This window comes from Schistocerca cancellata, chromosome 1 (assembly GCF_023864275.1).
Source record: "Schistocerca cancellata isolate TAMUIC-IGC-003103 chromosome 1, iqSchCanc2.1, whole genome shotgun sequence".
In the NCBI taxonomy this organism is placed as follows: Eukaryota; Metazoa; Arthropoda; class Insecta; order Orthoptera; family Acrididae; genus Schistocerca; species Schistocerca cancellata.
In genome coordinates, this window is record NC_064626.1 from 697,308,505 (window position 1) to 697,330,305 (window position 21,801).

Consider the following 21,801-nt stretch of genomic DNA (forward strand, 5'->3'; position numbering starts at 1 on the left):
TCCCGCGTCTGGTCATCCTGCTTGAGGTTTTCCATGATACCGTATCACTTAACAGCTTGAGGCAAATTCCGGGACACGTCCGATTTCCTTGCCTATCTTCCCTAATCCGAGGATGTGCTCTGTCTCTAATGACCTCACTGTCGACGGATAGTTAAACACTAATCTCCTGCTCTATCCTCTGTTTTGTACAGGAGCTCCTCGCAGTATTTCAGAATTTTTCTCTGTGATATTTTATTTATTGGTATACTTTATCGCCATTATTTAATCGTGATTTATTAATTCTTTTGTTTATAAAATTTCTAATAAGCTTTCTGTAAAATTTGAAGTATAGTGACTCATTCCATGACCAGGTAGCTTCGTCTAGCATGATTTGACGGAACCTAATAAATAAATAAAAATATTAAGTAAATAATATTTAACTTTCACAACTATTAATTTGTAGGATAGCGTGTTAACTATTTGATTTCCTTAAAACTCATTCATTTATTTGAAAGCAGTTGGGAACTTGAAATTTTATGCGTCATGATCCTTCGACTCCTGTGTTTTTTTATGTGTCTGATAGTAATAAAATAGCTTTGCTATGGATTCAAGTTTTGTAGTTAAGAGATAATGACAGAACATCATCTGAAACTTGTGTCGTGGAATTTTCGATGACATCGAAAAGTATTAGAATCAACGATATTATATGTTTTCCTAGAACTTAAAACACCTCTGGGTGTGCTGGTAATGGGGGAGTAGTTCTAAAGTCTGTATTTTGTTATTATTGTTGTTGAACTGTTTCAACCATGGATGGGAATAAGGATGAAGCAGAAAGGTGTATCGAGTATGCAGTTAAGTTTCTTGCGGAGGGCAGACTTGATAAAGCCGAAAAGTTTCTTCAGAAAGCTGAGAGGTTATACCCAACTCAAAAAGCCAAAGGTGAGAGGTGTTATGTTTTATATGTTTGAAGTAGGCGAAATTAATGATTCATAAGTGCCGTGCGTCCGTATGACCGTGTAATGAATATACATTATTGGTGTTGATATGACCGCGCGATGCGTTTGGTTTTTTGGATTAACCTATACTTTGGTGGTAAGCTTGACGTCTGCTTGCATCATTCCTAATTAGTTCTTAAAAATAAGTTATGCAGAGAGAGATAGCAGCTTTTCTAATTACTTCATTGTACTACACAAATTTATGTGGGTGTAGGCCTCTTGGACATAATTTTGGACGTCTTGTGTGTGGGTGTTTTTTTTTTTTTTTTTTTTTTTCCTTCCAGATAATTTGTTGCACTCGTGCTTTTTGGGCGATTGTGACAGCTGTCAGAATTTGGGAGCTGGAGCGTTACATGTTCGTGTGAATATTTAAACCGTAAACTTTCGTGCGTGAACTTTTGAGTGATTATTTCACGTTTGTCATCACTTGTATTTGTGAAAGTGCCAATGTAAGTCTTTGTTCGCAGTCCACTTTAAACTGAGACAAATCAGTTTGGGGAAGGGGCGAGGTAGGGAATATGGGCAGGTTCTGTGTTTCCATAGTCCCTCTCCCCTCCCATTTCTTATCTAAAGTGCTTGTGTTGCTTGATTTGGAGGTGGAAAAAGTTTAGTGAGGTGAAGATGTTGAAGCCTGCTCATTAGGCTGTATATGTTACAACTAATAGTGAAGTCGTTCACTTTTTCGGAAATAATGTCAGCCAAAATAATTTGTGTTTTACTTTAGAGGGACTGAAGTAATTCCTGCGTAAAATATATTGTTGAAGTAAATACTATCAAAGCTTTCAAAATCTTCTCACAGCTCCGTACAACATATTTCCTTTGTATCATTGTGGATCTAATAACTTTCCGTTGTACTGGATGCATCCAGAATTAATGGACTTCACTGTTATGTGGCTGCATTGTTCAATACAGTGATGAAAAGGGGTTAAAGTGTAGTATTTGAGGCCCCCCCCCCCCCCCCCATTGATAGATTGATCTGTAGGGTAGTATGGAGACAATTTGGTTAGAAATTGGTGAAGCTAACAATATGAAAGGCCAATAAAGGTTGTGGTAACAAATTTGCCTGTTATACTTTTATTAAAATTACTTGGTAATTGACACATTGCACTTGGGGGGCAGAGGCTAGGGGCATTGTTGCCATTGTGCATCCAGCTGTGCTTCACAAGATGCTGCATGTACCCTAAAAACAGGCAACACAGTGAGCACGTTGGGCTCAAGAAAGATCTGTGATTGCATGGAGACTGTCCCCTACCATTTGACTCACTGAAATGACAGTGCAAAGTAATTTTAATCTGAGTGTAGTACAGCCTAATGTTTGTCTGTGCAATTTGGAAAAATGCTAGAAGGGTCGTATGCCTAACTTTTACCGGAAAAGCAGCATGAATATATGCGTGTTAAAAATTTAGCATTTTGCTGTTCTGGTCATAGGAACACTGTGAAAGCCTTTCATGTGGTTTAATAAGACATTATTTTGCAATATAGCCTTAGTTACTCATGAGTTACAGTATGCTATGCAGTAAATGAGATACTATGTTATTTATCTTTGTATGTAGACCATAGTACTACTAGGACTATATGCCAATGAAAATATGGAATAGTGCAGCTATAGCTAGCAGTAGAAGAACAGATGCTACAAAATGTTATTGGCTGAAGATTCCTAGTGCCATATTTTATAACAATATACTTATATTGTAGAGAAAGCAATTATTTTTAGGCTTCCAAAAGGTGTATTTATGATTCCATCATCCTGGTTAATTGCCCATTGGCCATTGTTTGTCTAAAATAAATAAATAAATAAAAATTTAATGGGAACACTAACCTCATGAAATCATTTTCACTTATGGTCTTACAGCCTGCAGTGGTAGCATGTAGCATGGCTCTGTATGGGAAAGCAATAGAAGACCACCTCTACTAGTGAGTTTTAAGTGCTTATTAGGAAATAGTCTTGTCTTCAGTTTACGCTGTTAAAAGTTTCATTACAACATGGTTGAGTGCCATTTCATCTGTTTCATTTTGCAACTTAATAATTTTGTTGTGAACTGAAAAAGAGTAAGTCATATTGTATATTTTACAGTACAGGATGCTTTTGAACTACTGATATTCATTGTATGGACCTTGTGTAGGGCAAAGTTGATGACCGTATAGTGCTGTGTTTTTTGTCCCTGATATGAAACGTGCACCCCTAGACTTTCCTGACAGGTTGGCAGCCTGGGCAATTTTTCTGCAGTCCCAATTTTCATCTCCATATGAATTGCTTGAAAACAAAGAGAAAAGCAATGATTTGACTAGAAGATTTGCAACAAGAAATCTTTTTTTCCATGCAGCTACTTTCCTGTCTACCTCACAAATGGAGTTTCCCCTATGGAGTATCCCCTGATCTGTTCTACAAATGTACTTCCAGTGTGATAAAAGCCTACATACAGAATTACAAGAATTACAGTAAGGTGAAGAATCTAGGAAGCCTCTGCCTGTTGCTGCATAATGATTGCAGTATAATTTTAAACTAATCCCAGTGTCAGAGGCATCTAAGCAGTCATTCTTCTCATATGCCATAAACAAATGCAATCCAAAGAAACTCAAATAAAGTATATTATGTGAAGTATCCTTCTTCAATACACTCCATTGGCTTGTACAGTTCGGCATAGAAAATACGAGGTTTGGAGCAAGAGTCATTGCATTTAGTTTTTTCTTGTTGATACCAAACCGGGTTGCAAATGGCGTCGACAGAACCGTCCGATCCCACCGGCTTTGACCCGTGACGTAAGGCTGTTGTGGTGTGTGACGTCCCGACGGCGCGGAATTTAGTTTGTGAGAGTGGCGTGTTCGTTGGTGTTGTTTTGATGCAATCGGTGGTGCTCTCTAGTGGTGTTAGGTGATGTTTTTGGTTTAGTTTGAGAGTGTGGCGTTGTGTGTGAATTTTGGTAAATTGCTTTTTTTATGTCTTTGGTAGGTATGGATATGACTGACAGGGTCAACAGTTTTCGGTTGTAGGCTATGATGGGGGACAGTGCGTTGTGTCTAATAAAATTTCTTCAACTATTCGGATTTTTGGATGAAGTCGCGAAGTGTTCAGTATGTCATGAAGAAATGAGGCTTACTGAAAGTTCCGGCGTCTCGGACCAGGGACGGCTGTATGTGGAGATGCCGTAAGGATAACAGGTCAAGGGAAGTGTTCGATCCCAATGTGTGGCTGTGAATGTTGGTATTGGTATCGGGAGATTTTTTGAGCTATATAGGTCAAGGGAAGTGTTAGGTTCTAATTTATGGGATCGGGAGCTGCTGTTGAGCTATATAGGTCAAGGGAAGTGTTAGATCCCAATTTATGAGATCGGGAGCTGCTGTTGAGCTATATAGGTCAAGGGAAGTGTTCGATCCCAATTTATGAGATCGGGAGCTGCTGTTGAGCTATATAGGTCAAGGGAAGTGTCAGATTCCAGATGATATTGTTTTTAGTGGTATTTGGGGAGTTTTGTGACATCTGTTTTTTTCATCGTTTTGCGTGGTTTTGTACGGGGGCGGGTGTCTAAATTTGTGTATATTTAGTTTGTCCCCACTCAAGAAACCCCTATTTCCCGCGGTTGTCCCGTTAGTGTCATTAGGCTTTTTGTGGAACATGTGTGTGTTTGTTTTTCGATGTATTGTGTGTTTGTTTTTCGATGTATTTTCGTCCTCATAATGTTTACGTAACGACTTTATATGCGCCATATTGGAATCGTGGTTTACGGTCATTTCCACCATATTTGTGATGTCATGGGTCAAAGCAGATGGGCGGGATCGGGCGCTTCCGTATTTCCGGAAAATGTGTCATATATAGATGAGTGTGTGGTGGGAACTATATGTGTGGACACTGAAGATCATGCAAACATCGTACCTCTAATATTTAGTATGGTAGTGTGCAGGACAATATGGGTTTATGGTTCATAATGATTGCAGCCCAGGGCACACATGTACGATGTGACAAGAGTGGAGATAAAGGCCCTTGCAATGTTCACCCTGTGGTGTCAACAATGGGGAGGCTTTGAATACCATCTGCATCACCATTTGGCGCACCATGTTTGAATTGGATCATCTGTTGTTGCATGGCATTGGCAATGTCCTCTCATACTGCAAACTGCTTACCATGAAATGGTTCCTTTACCTTTTGTACGGCATCAGAGATACAAGGCACATCCTCAGTGTCGCAGTTACAACTGTACTTACTGCCTTATGTGGTTTTGTGCTGCCATGCAGTATGATTGCACTACCCATAAGATCCGGACATTTCTCCTGAATGCCACAGTGTACCTGTCTCACCAGGAAGCCCTGCTCACTATTCTAATATGTGGCACACAATGACATCCTTGACGTCATATGTGATAACCATCTGTTTCACAAGGGGAAGGATATTGATGGTACTTCTGCTGCCATGTTGATCTGGCGTGTCACCACTCTGTGAACTGACGTTTGAGCTCTGGTTTGTATGCCCTGACCCAAAATTCATCAGTTGCAATTATTCATGGAAGAAAATGGTCACATCCTGTTGCCAGCATGCTTGTTGGTCAAAACATACTGCAGAATGCACCCATCACTGAACTGCCGTCACTTCATGCTGTACCCACCATGATGTGGTTTTATGCAGTTGCAGCTCTTTGCACAATATTCTGTGGATAGTTCATTTCTCAAAGGAACTTGCTCTTACCGCAGCAGGGTAAACCATCTGTTATCTTGCAGCAGCTGCTTGATGATGGCAGGGACCATGTTGGTCCACATACTGACTTGTTCTGATGTTGCTGATTGCTGTGGCCACACATCCATCACTCTTGATGATGAACCATTAGGCCTCCAGGGGAAATTATCATGCTAATAGGTTAGCTAAGGGAGCCTCCACGATCCTCCTGTTACCTACATCAATCCATAAATGTTCCTTACAGTCACGTATAAGTCACTGTATCTTACAGAAACGAAAAGCAGAAATATGATAAAACAGACTCTGAATGATAAAAGCCTCACAAAAAAAGTAATATCACTTCGCCACTCTTGCAGGGAACCTGTAGTCTTATGTTGCACTTGTATTGGTTATACTTAGTGCACTCTTGACTGCACGCTACAGCAAGAGGAACCTCCCCGGTGGAGTGACCCTGACAGTCTCAGATTCCTTAAGGCATGTTCAGGCGTACTTGACCTATAAACTGGATTACATCTCTTTATCTTTACCACAGGCTCACATTTTTAAATATCCTGCAGGACAGAAAGAATTACAATCTGATTTAGATAACCTGTGGTAGTTGCATATGGATATGGCAAGAAGATGCTGCCTGCCACAAGTTTTGCCTCATGGAACTCCTCACCTGGCTTCACTTCTCGCCAGACATAAACATATCAGATATTACATCACTGTACTTTAAATACATCTATAGATTATTTGTCCTTATCACCCAGGATAAATTGAATGACTTCTTCCTTTTTTATAGCATCCTATTCTGGGAGTTGCAAGTTCACACCTGTAATCACAGCTCTTGTCCTGGGGTAGCATTTACCTAAAGGCTTACTCCAACCAGTCTATTGAGTTGATGCACAAGTTCATAGTGTTGTCCCTAAGTGTAATAAACACGACGTGTACCAAAAAGAGTGACTTCAGTCATCAATAATGTATTTTACTTCACTATTTACAACAGTCTACCAATGTAGGGGTTCTGCGGCTGTAGAAATCTCGTGGTTCGAGACGATGAATTGATCGAGCCATGTTAAGGGCATGTTTTCATCTGAAAATTAAGTTCCTTCAGAATTGTTTGTTAGAGCAGAAAAGGTGAAAATCTGAGGGCACAAGATCAGATAAATATGTGGGATGTGGAATAACTTCCTATCCCAACTCTTGTATAATGTTCTCCCACCCAACACCAGTCCTTCTGAACTGCGGAGATGGGAATTTGCTCTCCCACCACATCCTTTCATCCCGCCATCCCTCTGGACTGAACCTACTTTAAACAACCTCACTCCCATTTACTCTTCAGTCTTCTCCTCTTTCCCTTTCCTCTTTAGCCATTCACACATTGTTTCATCCTACATAGTTGTGTTTATCTTTATACTATATACCTCTTTACTTCTGTATGCATCCTCTTTGGTTTGAAGCTGGCACAGTACTTGCAGTAGAATATCTTTGGCTTCCCTCTGACAACCATGCCTCCATCCTTGCTACTCTCCCTGTTTTCCTTTCCCTGTTGCTTCATAATCTGGGTTGTGAGTAACTGAATCCACTTTCCCTTCTTGCTTTTCTTTCCCCTCTCTCCTCCCTGATGAAGGAACATTTGTTCTGAAAGCTAGGAAAGTAAATTTTCGGTTCTGTTTTTGTGTATCTATCGGCTGTACTGAGCTGAGGTAAGTACTGGCCAGCCCCTCTATCTCTTAGTATTTGCTTCACATCTTTATATGAGATTTTCCATTAATCATTTAGTATAATGTTTTTTGTCGCTCCAGCAGAATATGGGTGGACATTATTGTGGAGTAGCATGACTTCACAGTCTTCCTGGTCGTTGTTCTGGGATTATGTCTTAAAGATGTTCAGTTGTTGACAGTAAATACGAGCAGTGATGGCTACACCATGATGAAGGAATTTGTAGCATGCCACACCATCACTATTCCACCAGATGCATAACATTATCTATTGTGGATGGGGGCGGGTCTTTACTTCTCATCAGTACTGAATCAGGACAGGAATGTTAGGTGTTGTTCACTAGGCAATTGATGATGAGCAAGCATATATGCACATATATGTATTAAATTAAAAGTAATGTATTATGGTTTTGGCTTAGAGCATATGTTACACATACAGCTTTTTGAACCTCCCCCATTACATGCAAATGTTGCATGATCGTGTAATGATCACAGTTGCCAGTTCTCGAGTACTCTGATGTGGATCATTGTAGATTATTGTGTTTAAATGGCCTTCATCAAATCGTGAAGGTGTTCCTGAACATGGAGAGTCACTGTTGTCAAACTGATCCTCCTTAAAATGAGGAAACCATTTTCTTGCCGTGCTCTGTCCAGTGGCACTATCTCCATTCAGGGTGCAAATATTTCTGGCTTCCTCCGCTGCTGACACCCCTCAATTGAACTCAAACAGAAGAATGTTGTTGGAAGTGTCCAGATTTCTCCACTTTGCACTCCATTTTTTAGTGTTGACGGCTCCACTCACAACCTGCAAATGACAGCATGTAAACTCAAATAGCAATAGTGAACTACAAATAAAAAATGACAGTTGATAAATAAATCCATAGCAACCAGAATACCAACATGAAAAACAAAAACACTATGAACTTATGCACAAACCCATTGTCTTCAACTGTATGTGTTGTGCATCTTTTGGGAAATCTCTCAGATTACCTGTTCTCAGTATTGGGACATTGTCACAACTTGTCTCACCTTTGTTCTATATTACTTGAAAATTCTGCTATTGACTCCCTAATAATGAGGATAAAGGGACTAATAATCAAATTTGAGTCCTTTAGAAACCATATTGATCATCATTTATCTAGGCTCACTGGGAAGGCAAGGCAAGCAGTTAGATGTGGTGTTACAGTATTTGTTGAATTGAGTTGTTATAGTATTTGTTGCTTAGTAGCGACTATCACTGGTGAGTTTGCTTACCTTTAGTCTTAGTAATTCCAATAAGTTTTTGGGCCTGTCAAGTATCTTTGGCAAATCTTTCGTGATATCAGGGACTATGGTCCAACTTTTATAAAGATATCATTAATACACTATCAAAAATTTTAATAAAAATGTCAGTTCTTTTAAAGTGTAATTCTGGTGTTTGGTACATTTTTCATTGCTGGATTGGTCACTTAAAATGTTCCCATCTGGATTTGTTATGCTTAAAAATGTTGACCAGGCATGGCATATTGTGGTTACAACCTAACAATGAGACTATTTGGTAGAGGCCATACTTTTCTTACTGACATTCATAAATATATAAGGTAAAATGTTACTGATTTGGCAGTGAAAAACTTCATTTTGGTGAGTGAAAATGCATGTACTGTTCTTTAGGTCAGAAAACCCTGTTTAACATTTTTCCAGTGAACTTGTTCGTATTCTGGAGTTCAATTTCAGAAATCCTGAAAAATATCCATTTATGGCTGCTGTAACAACATTGGAATGAAAATGGTTTCCAGCCACAAATTTCTTTAGATATGCTAGTGTGGATGTGGGATAACACCGTACTTCGTGAAAAGGGGATATGTTCCAACAAATCATGATTAAAATATCGTTTTCAAGATGTGATTCTTAATGATTTCCTTTACCATTAAAGTTGCTATGACATGTTGGGAACACACGTTTAGTCACAGTGACAGATTGGTAGACAAAATCAGTTGGATTATTTATAAAGTGGTGCAAAATGTAGCTCTAAGAAATCATTTACGAACTTACTTTTTTGACATCTTCAACTTTTATAGTCCTGTCCTCCTCAGTTGCGCGCAATATTACGGTATATTAATAATTTTTACTTGTGGACCGTCTGACAGCAACTGAATAAAACGTATATCACACCAAAAAAAAAAAACACACACACACACACACACACACACACACACACACACACACACACACACACACACACACACACACAAATGCATACACGAACAGACCACAGATACTTCAATAATTACACTCATAAGTTTGGCAATAACATTCGATCTTTGGCAAAAACATTTGACAGTCGTCAACAGAAACCAAAACATTGCTTTAAAACAAGCGTTCTGTGCATAGTGTTGTGGAATGGCGAAAAAAACAAAAGTTGGCATTCATAAGAAGAAGAACAACACCAAAAATGTGACAGGAGCGTAATATGTAGGAAATTGCCCACGCAACCTGTAAGTACAGTTCAAAACATTACTAGTTAATAGGAAATACCAACCACCAGAACTGTTTATAACCTATAGGCACAATGACAAAAATGTAAATAAAATAGCTAACATAAATCTACATCTACATCCATACTCCGCAAGCCACCTGACGGTGTGTGGCGGAGGGTACCTTCAGTACCTCTATCGGTTCTCCCTTCTATTCCAGTCTCGTATTGTTCGTGGAAAGAAGGATTGTCGGTATGCCTCTGTGTGGGCTCTAATCTCTCTGATTTTGTACTCATGGTCTCTTCGCGAGATATACGTAGGAGGGAGCAATATACTGCTTGACTCTTCGGTGAAGGTATGTTCTCGAAACTTTGACAAAAGCCCGTACCGAGCTACTGAGCGTCTCTCCTGCAGAGTCTTCCACTGGAGTTTATCTATCATCTCCGTAATACTTTCGCGATTACTAAATGATCCTGCAACGAAGCGCGCTGCTCTCCGTTGGATCTTCTCTATGTCTTGTATCAACCCTATCTGGTACGGATCCCACACTGCTGAGCAGTATTCAAGCAGTGGGCGAACAAGCGTACTGTAACCTACTTCCTTTGTTTTCAGATTGCATTTCCTTAGGATTCTTCCAATGAATCTCAGTCTGGCATCTGCTTTACCGACAATCAACATTATATGATCATTCCATTTTAAATCACTCCTAATGCTTACTCCCAGATAATTTATGGTATTAACTGCTTCCAGTTGCTGACCTGCTATTTTGTAGCTATATGATAAAGGATCTTTCTTTGCAGCACATTACACTTGTCTACATTGAGATTCAATTGCCATTCCCTGCACCATGCGTCAATTCGCTGCAGATCCTCCCGCATTTCAGTACAATTTTCCATTGTTACAACCTCTCGATACACCACAGCATCATCTGCAAAAAGCCTCAGTGAACTTCCGATGTCATCCACCAGGTCATTTATGTATATTGTGAATAGCAACGGTCCTATGACACTCCCCTGCGGCACACCTGAAATCACTCTTACTTCGGAAGACTTCTCTCCATTGAGAATAACATGCTGCGTCCTGTTATCTAGGAACTCTTCAATCCAATCACACAATTGGTCTGATAGTCCATATGCTCTTACTTTGTTCATTAAACGACTGTGGGGAACTGGGCATCTACCTGTGAACCCGTGTCTATGGCCCTCTGAGTCTCGTGGACGAATAGCGCGAGCTGGGTTTCACATGACCGTCTTTTTCGAAACCCATGCTGATTCCTACAGAGTAGATTTCTTGTCTCCAGAAAAGTCATTATACTTGAACACAATACGTGTTCCAAAATTCTACAACTGATCGACGTTAGAGATATAGGTCTATAGTTCTGCACATCTGTTCGACGTCCCTTCTTGAAAACGGGGATGACCTGTGCCCTTTTCCAATCTTTTGGAACGCTACGCTCTTCTAGAGACCTACGGTACACCGCTGCAAGAAGGGGGGCAAGTTCCTTCGCGTACTCTGTGTAAAATTGAACTGGTATCCCATCAGGTCCAGAGGCCTTTCCTCTTTTGAGCGATTTTAATTGTTTCTCTATCCCTCTGTCGTCTATTTCGATATCTACCATTTTGTCATTTGTGCTACAATCTAGAGAAGGAACTACAGTGCAATCTTCCTCTGTGAAACAACTTTGGAAAAAGACATTTAGTATTTCGGCCTTTAGTCTGTCATCCTCTGTTTCAGTACCATTTTGGTCACAGAGTGTCTGGACATTTTGTTTTGCTCCACCTACCGCTTTGACATAAGACCAAAATTTCTTAGGATTTTCTGCCAAGTCAGTACATAGAACTTTACTTTCGAATTCATTGAACGCCTCTCGCATAGCCCTCCTCACACTACATTTCGCTTCGCGTAATTTTTGTTTGTCTGCAAGGCTTTGGCTATGTTTATGTTTGCTGTGAAGTTCCCTTTGCTTCCGCAGCAGTTTTCTAACTCGGTTGTTGAACCACGGTGGCTCTTTTCCATCTCTTACGATCTTGCTTGGCACATACTCATCTAACGCATAATGTACGACGGTTTTGAACTTTGTCCACTGATCCTCAACACTATCTGTACTTGACACAAAACTTTTGTGTTGAGCCAACAGGTACTCTGAAATCTGCTTTTTGTCACTTTTACTAAACAGAAAAATCTTCCTACCCTTTTTAATATTCCTATTTACGGCTGAAATCATCGATGCCGTAACCGCTTTATGATCGCTGATTCCCTGTTCTGCGTTAACTTTTTCAAATAGTTCGGGTCTGTTTGTCACCAGAAGGTCTAATATGTTATCGCCACGAGTCGGTTCTCTGTTTAACTGCTCAAGGTAGTTTTCAGATAAAGCACTTAAAAAAATTTCACTGGATTCTTTGTCCCTGCCACCCGTTATGAACATTTGTGTCTCCCAGTCTATATCTGGCAAATTAAAATCTCCACCCAGAACAGAAGTTCTGATGACCTCAGCAAGGGAAGTGTCCAGGCCACTGATAATGCCTTGCAGAAAATAAAGGCGAAACGCGTAAAATTGTGTTTTATTCAGTTGCTGTCAGGCGGTCCATAAGTAAAAATTATTAATATACCGTAATATTACTTTTTTGAATAAACAGAATACATATCTTGCAAGGTGGTATCTGAGTTAATTCTAAGTGTAACTTCTGTTTTACTCTTTTCTGATGTTACTGTGGAACAGCTGTTTCATAAATATCTTGTTTCAGATGGAGTGATAAATAAAGTTGCCATAACATGGAGAGTTTTGGTTTACATGTCTAGATTTCGTTGTCAATGAGTATAAGGTTGCAGCTCACAGAATATTATGTAAATAAATTATGAAATTCATTGATATGAAAACACTGGAATAATTTCAAATAGCTAAAATTATATTCCTATGGTGACTTCATTATTCTTCTCAGCTGTTTGCATTGTCTGAAAATGCCCAGAACATCTTGATATAATTTTGAGGGAGCACTGCTCATAATACGACATACTAGTTTCTTGGATTTAACTTTTCTCTTTAGTCTTCAATTTTTGTCAGTGGTATAGACTGAACTCGGATGGAGTAAGTTCTGATGACCTCAGCAAGGGAAGTGTCCAGGCGTTTCAGAGTATACCAAAGCGATGTTGTTTGGACATGGAGGAGATACAAAGAGACAGGAACTATCGAGGACATGCCTCGCTTACTTTGCCCAAGGGCTACTACTGCAGTGGATGGCTGCTACGTACAGATTATGTCTTGGAGGAACCCTGACAGCAACGCCACCATGTTGAGTAATTCTTTTTGTGCAGCTACAGGACATCGTGTTAAGACTCAACTGTGTGCAATAGGCTGCATGATCTGCAACTTCACTTCCAACGTCCATGGCGAGGTACATCTTTGAACCACGACACCAAGCAGTGCAGTGCAGATGGGCCCAATTACATGCCAAATAGACCGCTCAGTATTGGCATCACATTCTCTTCACTGATGAGTGTTGAATATGCCTTCAACCTGGCAATCGTCAGACGTGTTTGGAGGCAACCTAGTCAGGCTGAATTCCTTAGACACACCATCCAGCAAGTGCAGCAAGGTGGAGGTTCCCTGCCTGTTTTGGGGTGACATTACGTGGGGCCGACGTATGCCGCTGGTGGTCATGGAAGGCACTGTAATGGCTGTACGATACGTGAACACCATCCTCAGACTGATAGAGCAACCATATCAGCAGCATATTGGCAAGGCATTAGTCTTCATGGACGACAATTTTCGCCCCCATTGTGCATGTCTCGTGAATAACTTCCTTCAGGATAATGACATTGTTTGACTAGAATGGCAAGCTTGTTCTCCAGGCATGAACCCTATCAAACATGCCTGGGATAGATTCAAAAAGGCTGTTTATGGGTGACGTGACCCACCAACCACTCTGGGGGATCTACACTGAATTGACGTTGAGTGGGACAATCTTGACCAACAGTACCTTGATGAACTTGTGGATAGTATGCCACGACAAATGGAGACAGGCATCAATGAAAGAGGGTGAGCTACTGGGTATTGGAGGTACTGGTGTGTACAGGAATCTGGACCACTACCTCGGAAGGTCTCGCCGTATGGTGGTACAACATGCAATGTTTGGTTTTCATTAGTAATAGAAAGGGCAGAAATGATATTTATGTTGATCTCTATTGCAATTTTGTGTACAGGTTCCGGAACTCTCAGAACCGAGGTGATGCAGAACTTTTTTTGGTGTGTGTACAACACTTAGAACTGAACTACAAACACCAACATTTGCCCAAAATAGAACTGAACTCTTTGCTCGAGAGTGCTGCTATTTATACGCACACTGAATATTTCAGAATGCTTCTGTTTACATGAGCATGACATATTTCAGAATATACAGACATTACAAACATGAGATATTTCTATAAGCTTTCAGAAACAACAGACACTAAATAACAAATAATTTTTGTTGGCCAGTTTGAACTAGTGACCTGCAGCAAACCAGCCAGTGATGCTAACCACTACACTGTGCTGCGTACATCAGAGCTTGTGGCAGGGTCCAACATCCCCCCCCCCCCCCCCCCCCCCCCCCCCCCGAATGACCCTGTGTTGGTTTATTTGGTATTCATCTGACATCTTGTGCGGGAAGGTGTGTAAAGGGTTCAAAGTAGCCACTTCGTGTGTTATGCTGCATGCTGTATGTTAAATTTTCAAGAAATGTGCTTGGGAGAGTAAAGTAGTCTGTTGGAACTTGTGGATTTCAGTATGGTTGTAAAATCTGTTTGCTAATAGGTATACTGGTAAAAAAGGCAAGAAAATTCCACAGGATAGAAACTAAAATCTGAAAGACACCCCAAGCACCTGTAGTTAACTGATGGATTGGACATAGAGAATTAACAGCACAGACCAGCACAACATGCTACAATCTCCTACTATGGTGATATTGATTTCTGAGTTTCCTCAGACTGTTGCAAGTATTGGGGGTCAGGAAGAGGAAAAGTGTGCAGCAGTTAAGAGGGATAAGATGTGTGGTACAAGAAAGGAGTTAGAGGATAATGGGAGGCGTGAATAAGGGAAAACGGGTGGCCCGCAAAGGGCGTAATAATGTGAACTCAAAAGCTGTTGTTCATGAACCAGACATAAAGTGCAAGATTGGGTTTGAGAAGAGTGGTGTGGGAATTGATATAGGAGGAAAAGTTGAGCAAGGTAGTGTGAATAGGCAATATGCCAGATGAACATTTCTCACATTCATAGTTATGAGGTGATGGTGCTGAGGACTCAAATGGCTTGGATACTGAAGCATCTCTTAAAATAATTGTTTTGCTCTGCAGAATGGTTAGTAGAGTTTGCCATAGTTTTGTAGTGGCTATTCTTGTATGTAGATAGCTGTTCGTTTCCCACTTCCATTGCTGCCCAGCTGGTGTAGAATACATCTGCATAATATGTGGCCATGTGGCCCAACCATCTACAGGATAGAAATTGAATGGAAGTGGACTGTGATAGGTGGTGGTGGTGGTGGTGGTGGTGGTGGTGGTGGTGGTGGTGGTGGTGGTCATCCTCAGAGAAATTGTCCGTGTGGTGTGTTACTTGGAGAGAGATTTCCTTAGTGATTGTCTAACATGTTGCATGAATTGAGCTGGGGGGGGGGGGGGGGGGGTGAAGAAAACTACTATTATACAGTGTCAAATTTGGAAAACGACTTTTAAAACAAAGTTGGACGTAAGAATAAGGAAGAGTTTTTCATTTTGCAAAGAAAGAAAGAAAGAAAACTTGTCATGAAATCTCCCATTTGCTTTTCATTGTAACTGAAGGTGGTTTGATCTGTCACGTTTCATTTCTTGTGAAATCAGTGTTTAGCTAATGCTAACTTTGATTTGCTGATGATGATAGAGCTGTTTTTTCCTTTAAAGTATGTGTGCATGTACATGCTAATGGGTAAGTGAATGTTTAACTTACAGACGTCCTAAATAGTGTAGCAGTTACGTTACTTGAAACTTTTCACTTAGCAGTTCAAGCTTTTAGGTGAGGTTGACAGCAACTTTAAACAGTTGGAGACAGATAATTATCAGAGCAAAATTCTAGAGATAATGCTAAATGTATGGAATAGTGCCAGATATATCAGGAGTTGACGAGCAGCCAATCACAACCATAAGGAGAACATACACATCTACTTACATACTTCACAGACCACCTTTCCTACTTGCATTTAGAATAAGAGAAAATTGACTGTCTGTATGCCTCTGCACCGGTCCTGATTTCTCTTGTTTTATCTTCGTAGTCCTTATGCAATGTGTGTGTTGATGGCAGTAGAATTGTTCTGCAGCTGCTTCAAATGTCAGATCTCTAAATTTTCTCACTAGTGTTTTGTGAAAGGAATGTCTTCTTCCCTCTAGGAATTCACAGACTCCAGTGGGGCACTGTACCAAATGATTTTTGGAAACCTAGGAATACAGAATCTATCTGTTGCCCTTCATCCGTAGTTCACAGTAGATCATGTGGGGAAAAAGGCAATCTGAGTTCCACATGATCAGTACTTTCTAAAGGCGTGCTGATTCGTGAACCTAAGCTTTTCGGTCTCTAGCACATATTTTTTATTAGAACACGGTCTGTGTTCTAGAATTCTGTGGCAAATCAATGTTAAGAATATTGGTCTGTAATTTTGTGGGTCCATTCTTTTACCCTTCTTATGTACAGAAGTCACTTTTCCAGTTGCTTGGGACTTTGTGCTGGATGAGAGATTTGCGATAAATGCAAGCTGAGTAAGGGGCTGAAGTCTTGGAGTACTCTCAGGAAAACCAAATTGGAATTCTATCTGGAGCTGATGATTTATTTTTTAAACTCTTTCTGGTGCTTCTCTATACTAGGGATGCTTGTTATTATTTCCACCCTAAGGGAATTTGTGCGATGGTCAAACTGCTATTAGATTAGATTAACTTTCATTCCAATTGATCCATAGTGAGGAGGTCCTCCAGTATGTGGAACATGTCAGAAAAACAATAATACATGACAAATATTTACAACTGCAACAAATAAGCTCATGTACCTTCCACAGTTCCCAAGTGGCTGATTGTCATTTTTTAAATGAACACTATATGAAAGAATCATTTTACAAACACTAATGCACTGAATTTAAAACAAAAAGGTTTTTTTTATTTATTTATGGGGTAATAAACATGCAATAGAACTGCTGGAATACTTATTTATACACATTACTGCACTGAAATTGTGCAGAAGAGTGTGTGTGTGTGTGTGTGTGTGTGTGTGTGTGTGTGTGTGTGTAAAAGTAAAAATCTGTTGGTTCTACTGAGAAATTCATCAATGGAGTAGAATGAGTTGGCCACCAATAAATCCTTTAGGCTTCTCTTAAACGGAATTTCATTGGTTATTAAGCTTTTTATGGCTGCTGGCAAGTTATTGAAAATGTGTGTTCCTGAATAATGCACACCTTGTTGTGCAAGACTAAGTGACTTCAAATCCTTGTGAAGATTATTCTTATTTCTAGTATTTATTCCATGAATTGAGCTGTTGGTTTGAAAAAGTGATATATTTTTAGTGACAAAATTTCATTAAGGAATAAATATATTGGGAAGCAGTAGTTAGTATCCCTAGTTCCCTAAACAGACTTCTGCAGAATGTTCTTGAGTTCACACCACATATAACTCTTACTGCACGTTTTTGTGCCTGGAAAACTTTAGCTTGGTTTGATGAATTACCCCAAAAAATAATCCCATATGACATTATGGAATGAAAGTAAGTGTAGTGTGCCAGCTTTTTCATTTTTATATCTCATTTGTCTGACACAATTCGCATTGCAAATAGAAATTTGCTAAGACGCTTCAGCAGTTCTGTGGTGTGCTCCTCCCAGTTGAATTTATTATCAAGCTGTAATCCCAAGAACTTAACACTGTCCACTTCTTCTATCTGCTTGTCATTGTATTTTAGGCATATACTCATGGGACACTCCTTACAAGTTCTGAACTGAATGTAGTGTGTTTTTTCAAAGTTTAGTGACAAAGAATTGGCTAGGAACCAGTGATTAATGTCAAAAATATTTTATTAGCCAATCTTTCTAAGACTACACTTGATTTTGTTATTTTTTTGCAATGTTTGTATCATCGGCATACAAAACGAACTTTGCCTCTGGTAATGTTACTGATGAAAGGTCATTCGTATACACAAGAAAAAGTAAGGGCCCTAAAATGGAACCTTGGGGGAACCCACAAGTAATTAGTTCCCAGTTGGATGATGCCTGATAGCGTAATACATGTCTCTTTCCTAATAAGACCCTTTGTTTCCTGCCAGAGATATAAGATTTGAACCATTTTGCAGCATTTCCTGTTACACTACAATTTTGTAATTTACTTGAAAGGATATTTTTGATTTACACACTCAAATGCCTTTGACAGATGACAAAATATACCAGTTGCTTGCAGTTTTTTCTCTAATGAATTAAGCACATTTTCACTGTAGGTGTAGATAGCCTTCTCAATATGAGAGCCCTTTACAAATCCAAACTGCAACTTTGAAAGTATGTTATTTGAGATAAGATGGTTATAAAGCCGATTGTACATTACTTTTTCTAAAAATTTTGAGAATGCTGGCAAAAGTGAAATTGGACAGAGATTTGATGCTATTTCTTTATCTCTCTTCTTAAACAGTGGCTTATCTTCAGCACATTTCAATCATTTAGGAAATATTCCACTGATTAACGACTGGTTACACAGATAGCTTAATATGTTACTTAACTGAGAATTACATTCCTTAATTAACTTCGTTGATATTTCATCATACCTACTAGATGTTTTTGATTTTAAAGATTTCATGATGGACATTATTTATTTCTGCTGGGGTAGTGAGGGTCAAATTCATATTATGGAAGTTACTTGAAATGTCTGGTCTGAGATATTCCATAGCAGCAGCTACAGAACCTGACAACCCCATCTTTTAAATAACAGTTATAAAATGTTTGTTGAAAAGTTCTGCAACACTATACACATGTCACCAACGTATCATTTACTCTTAATGCTAGTTGTCCCTCTTCATGTCTGGTTCTACCGGTCTCCTCCTTCACTATGTCCCATATTGTCTTTATTTTGTTATCTGATATGACTCTTTTCCTTGTAGTGTATTTGCTTTGATGCTCGTATTACAGTCTTTAATATTTTGCAGTATTTCTTGTAATGTGCTATAGCATCAACATCAGAACTGTTTCGGATTGACAGATACAGTTTTCTTTTTGTTTTACAAGATACCCCTATTCCTTGAGTAATCCATGGCTTCTTTGTAGACTTTACTCTAACTTTGGTTAATTTTGGGGGAAAACAGTGTTCAAATAAGGTAAGCACTTTATTAGCAAAAGTATTATTTTTCATTCATGCCATGAGTACTGTAAACATCAGTCCAGTTAATGTCTCTGGGGAGCGTCCTAAAATAATCAATTTTTGGCTTATTGAATACCCTCTTGAGCTCTGAGTTAACAGATTTTATATACTGTTCAGTATTTACATTTAACAGAAGTAACTGCATGTTATGGTCTGAGAGGTCATTGACTATTGGTTTTGTAATATAATTTTGTTCATTGGACTTTTCTATAAAGATATTATCAATGGCTGTTTGTGAGCAAGTGGCTATCCTAGTGGGGAACTTTACTGTGGGAATTAAGTTGAATGATAGTGTTACTAACTCAAATAAGTTCTTATTGGGAGAGTCTTTAAGGAAATCTACATTGAAATCACCAGCAACCACTATTTCTTTGTTTTTGGTTGTTAAATGGGCCAGTACAGCTTCAAGGTGGTTTACAAACAGATTAAAGTTACCTGCAGGTGCTCGAATACACTTAATATTATGAAGGATTTTTTGTGAAATTCTTTTTCTGTTGCACATGCTTCCATATGATGTTCTAAGCAAAATTTATGAATGTCTATGTTCTTAAATTTATGACAGTTCCTGATGATGAATGTGGCAACTCCTCCTTTCTCCATCTCTGCTCTACAAAAGTGAGATGCTGAACTAAACCCTGTAGCACACAAAAGTTCTATACCAGTGGTCACATGATCGTCAGAGAAGCAGATTATGTCAGCTGGGTTTGAGGACTTTAATTCATCTATGCAGATAATTAATTCATTAATTTTATTTCTCAGCCCTCAAATATTTTGATGCAATAAAGATAGCTGACACTTCACATTGACCGAGTTAAAATTGGGTAGAGTTAAAATATCTGCTGGTTGTTGAAAATTCTTAACCAATAGCTGTTTATGCTGATGTAATAAGCTAGAATTATGTTTTTTGGTTTCTTTCTCAAACTGAAGGTTTGTCTCAGTCCTAAATTTTCTTAAAATTTGGTTTCTTCCTGTCCTTTCCACCCTAAAAAGGGTCTTTTCTGAACCCTATAACCACTGGTATTTTATCACTGACGACAGTGCCTCCACCCTTCAACTTTCCTGTTGTTTTCCCAGCCAGTTTACCCTTCCCTTTCCTGTTGAGGTGAAGGCCATGCCTAGTATAATCCCACCTATTGAGAGAATCAGTAGGAACCACACCAATGTGTGACCCTGCACCCGACATAAGCAGCCGTTCCAACTCCTGATTAACTCTCGTGACAGAAGAGTTCAAATGAGGTCGGTCATGGTGCCCAAGAACAAAGTCAACACTAGTATGCTTCGATGCCCATACAGTCGTTTCCGGATCACACTCTGTACTGTACCCAGGATCTCTCAGTACTATTACCTGGCCCACTCTCTGTAACCACAGTGCTTTGCCTAGTGAAATCTTTGCAGAGTGGTCCTAAATCCTCTGTCACCTGCTCCAGACCAGCACTAGGTTTAAAAAAAATTGGTGACCTAGTATTCTAATCCTAGTTCATCCTGCAAAAGTTGGCCAACATCTCTTCCATGGGAACTACCCAACAACAACACTTTCTTCCTCTTTTTACCATATGACTCTAGTCATTCTGCGTGAATCATTTCTAAAATTTTGTCTTACCTTTTTAAATTACCACACTAGACTGGTCGAATGACTGGATAGAAGACTTTGATCCACTTGGTGATTTTACATAGGACCAGAATTTTCTCAGGTTCTGGGCAAGATCTTTTGTTGAGGTACGATGGTGGACGTTATGGTATGCGTCATACATTGATCTTTTTACACATGCACGGATTTGTGCTAACTTTTGACTGTTGTAATTTGTGTGTTCTTTTTTGAACAGTGTGTGCAACAGTCTCTGCTACCTCAGCGTTCTCCAGATTTTGTTATTAAACCATGGTGGATCTTTTCCTTCCATACTCAGCACATACTTCTCCAGAGTATGATTTACAAACACTTTAAACCTTCCCCATAAGTCCTCTAGATTTGTTACATTGGAACAAAATGTCCCTTCATTGTCTGAGTGGAATGCTAACAACTGCTTATCTGCTCTTTCTAGCAAAAATGCGCTCCTAATCTTCTTTATGGATTTATTAACTTTAGTAACCATTGTTGCTATGATAATGAACTCTAATCCTTGTCTCTGTACTGACACTGTTGATAAGGTCAGGTCTGTTGGTAGCTACAAGGTCTTTTATATTTCCATTGTTTGTAGGCTTTTGAACTGGATGCTCAAGAAAGTTTTCGGAAAACATGTTCGAAACTATTTCACAAGACTTGTCTGTCCATACCTCCTACAATGACTACATAGACGTCTGTCATACTCCATGGTTTAGTTATTTCCAACTAAATTGCATGCTCAAGGTATTTCCACACTACTGAGCATGAACTTTCTTTGAGTGATTCTTAAACTGTCACAGTGGAAGCAGATGGGCGGTGAAAATAGCCAACAATGGTGAAAATATCCAACAATAAACTTGAGGCAAGTAATATCGATTTTTAAATAAAACTGTCTTTTCTTGCTGCAACTGTAATTTATTTTTCCCAGGCGCTGATGACCTCGATGTTGAGCGCCCATAAACCCCAACACACACACACTATTTTTCCCAGATGAAATTCGCCTTTCTCTTACTCTAACACATCTCAG

The 21,801-nt window shown here is 39.4% G+C and overlaps 1 protein-coding gene and 1 long non-coding RNA gene across 2 annotated transcripts in view; one reads left to right on the plus strand and one right to left on the minus strand.

Annotated features, from left to right (window-relative positions):
- The first annotated feature begins 682 nt into the window (after window positions 1-682).
- Window positions 683-21,801, plus strand: part of LOC126184550 (dnaJ homolog subfamily B member 12) — a 139,509-nt gene continuing 118,390 nt past the window's right edge. The window contains exon 1 of the mRNA XM_049926979.1: window positions 683-918. Within this exon, the coding sequence (XP_049782936.1) occupies window positions 786-918 (133 nt within the window). The 5' untranslated portion in view covers window positions 683-785. The remainder of the gene's footprint in view (window positions 919-21,801) is intronic.
- The window catches only part of LOC126184568 (uncharacterized), a 470,820-nt gene continuing 457,122 nt past the window's right edge, over window positions 8,104-21,801 (minus strand). Inside the window, exon 3 of the long non-coding RNA XR_007536844.1 lies at window positions 8,104-8,148. This is a non-coding gene — a long non-coding RNA (uncharacterized LOC126184568). The remainder of the gene's footprint in view (window positions 8,149-21,801) is intronic.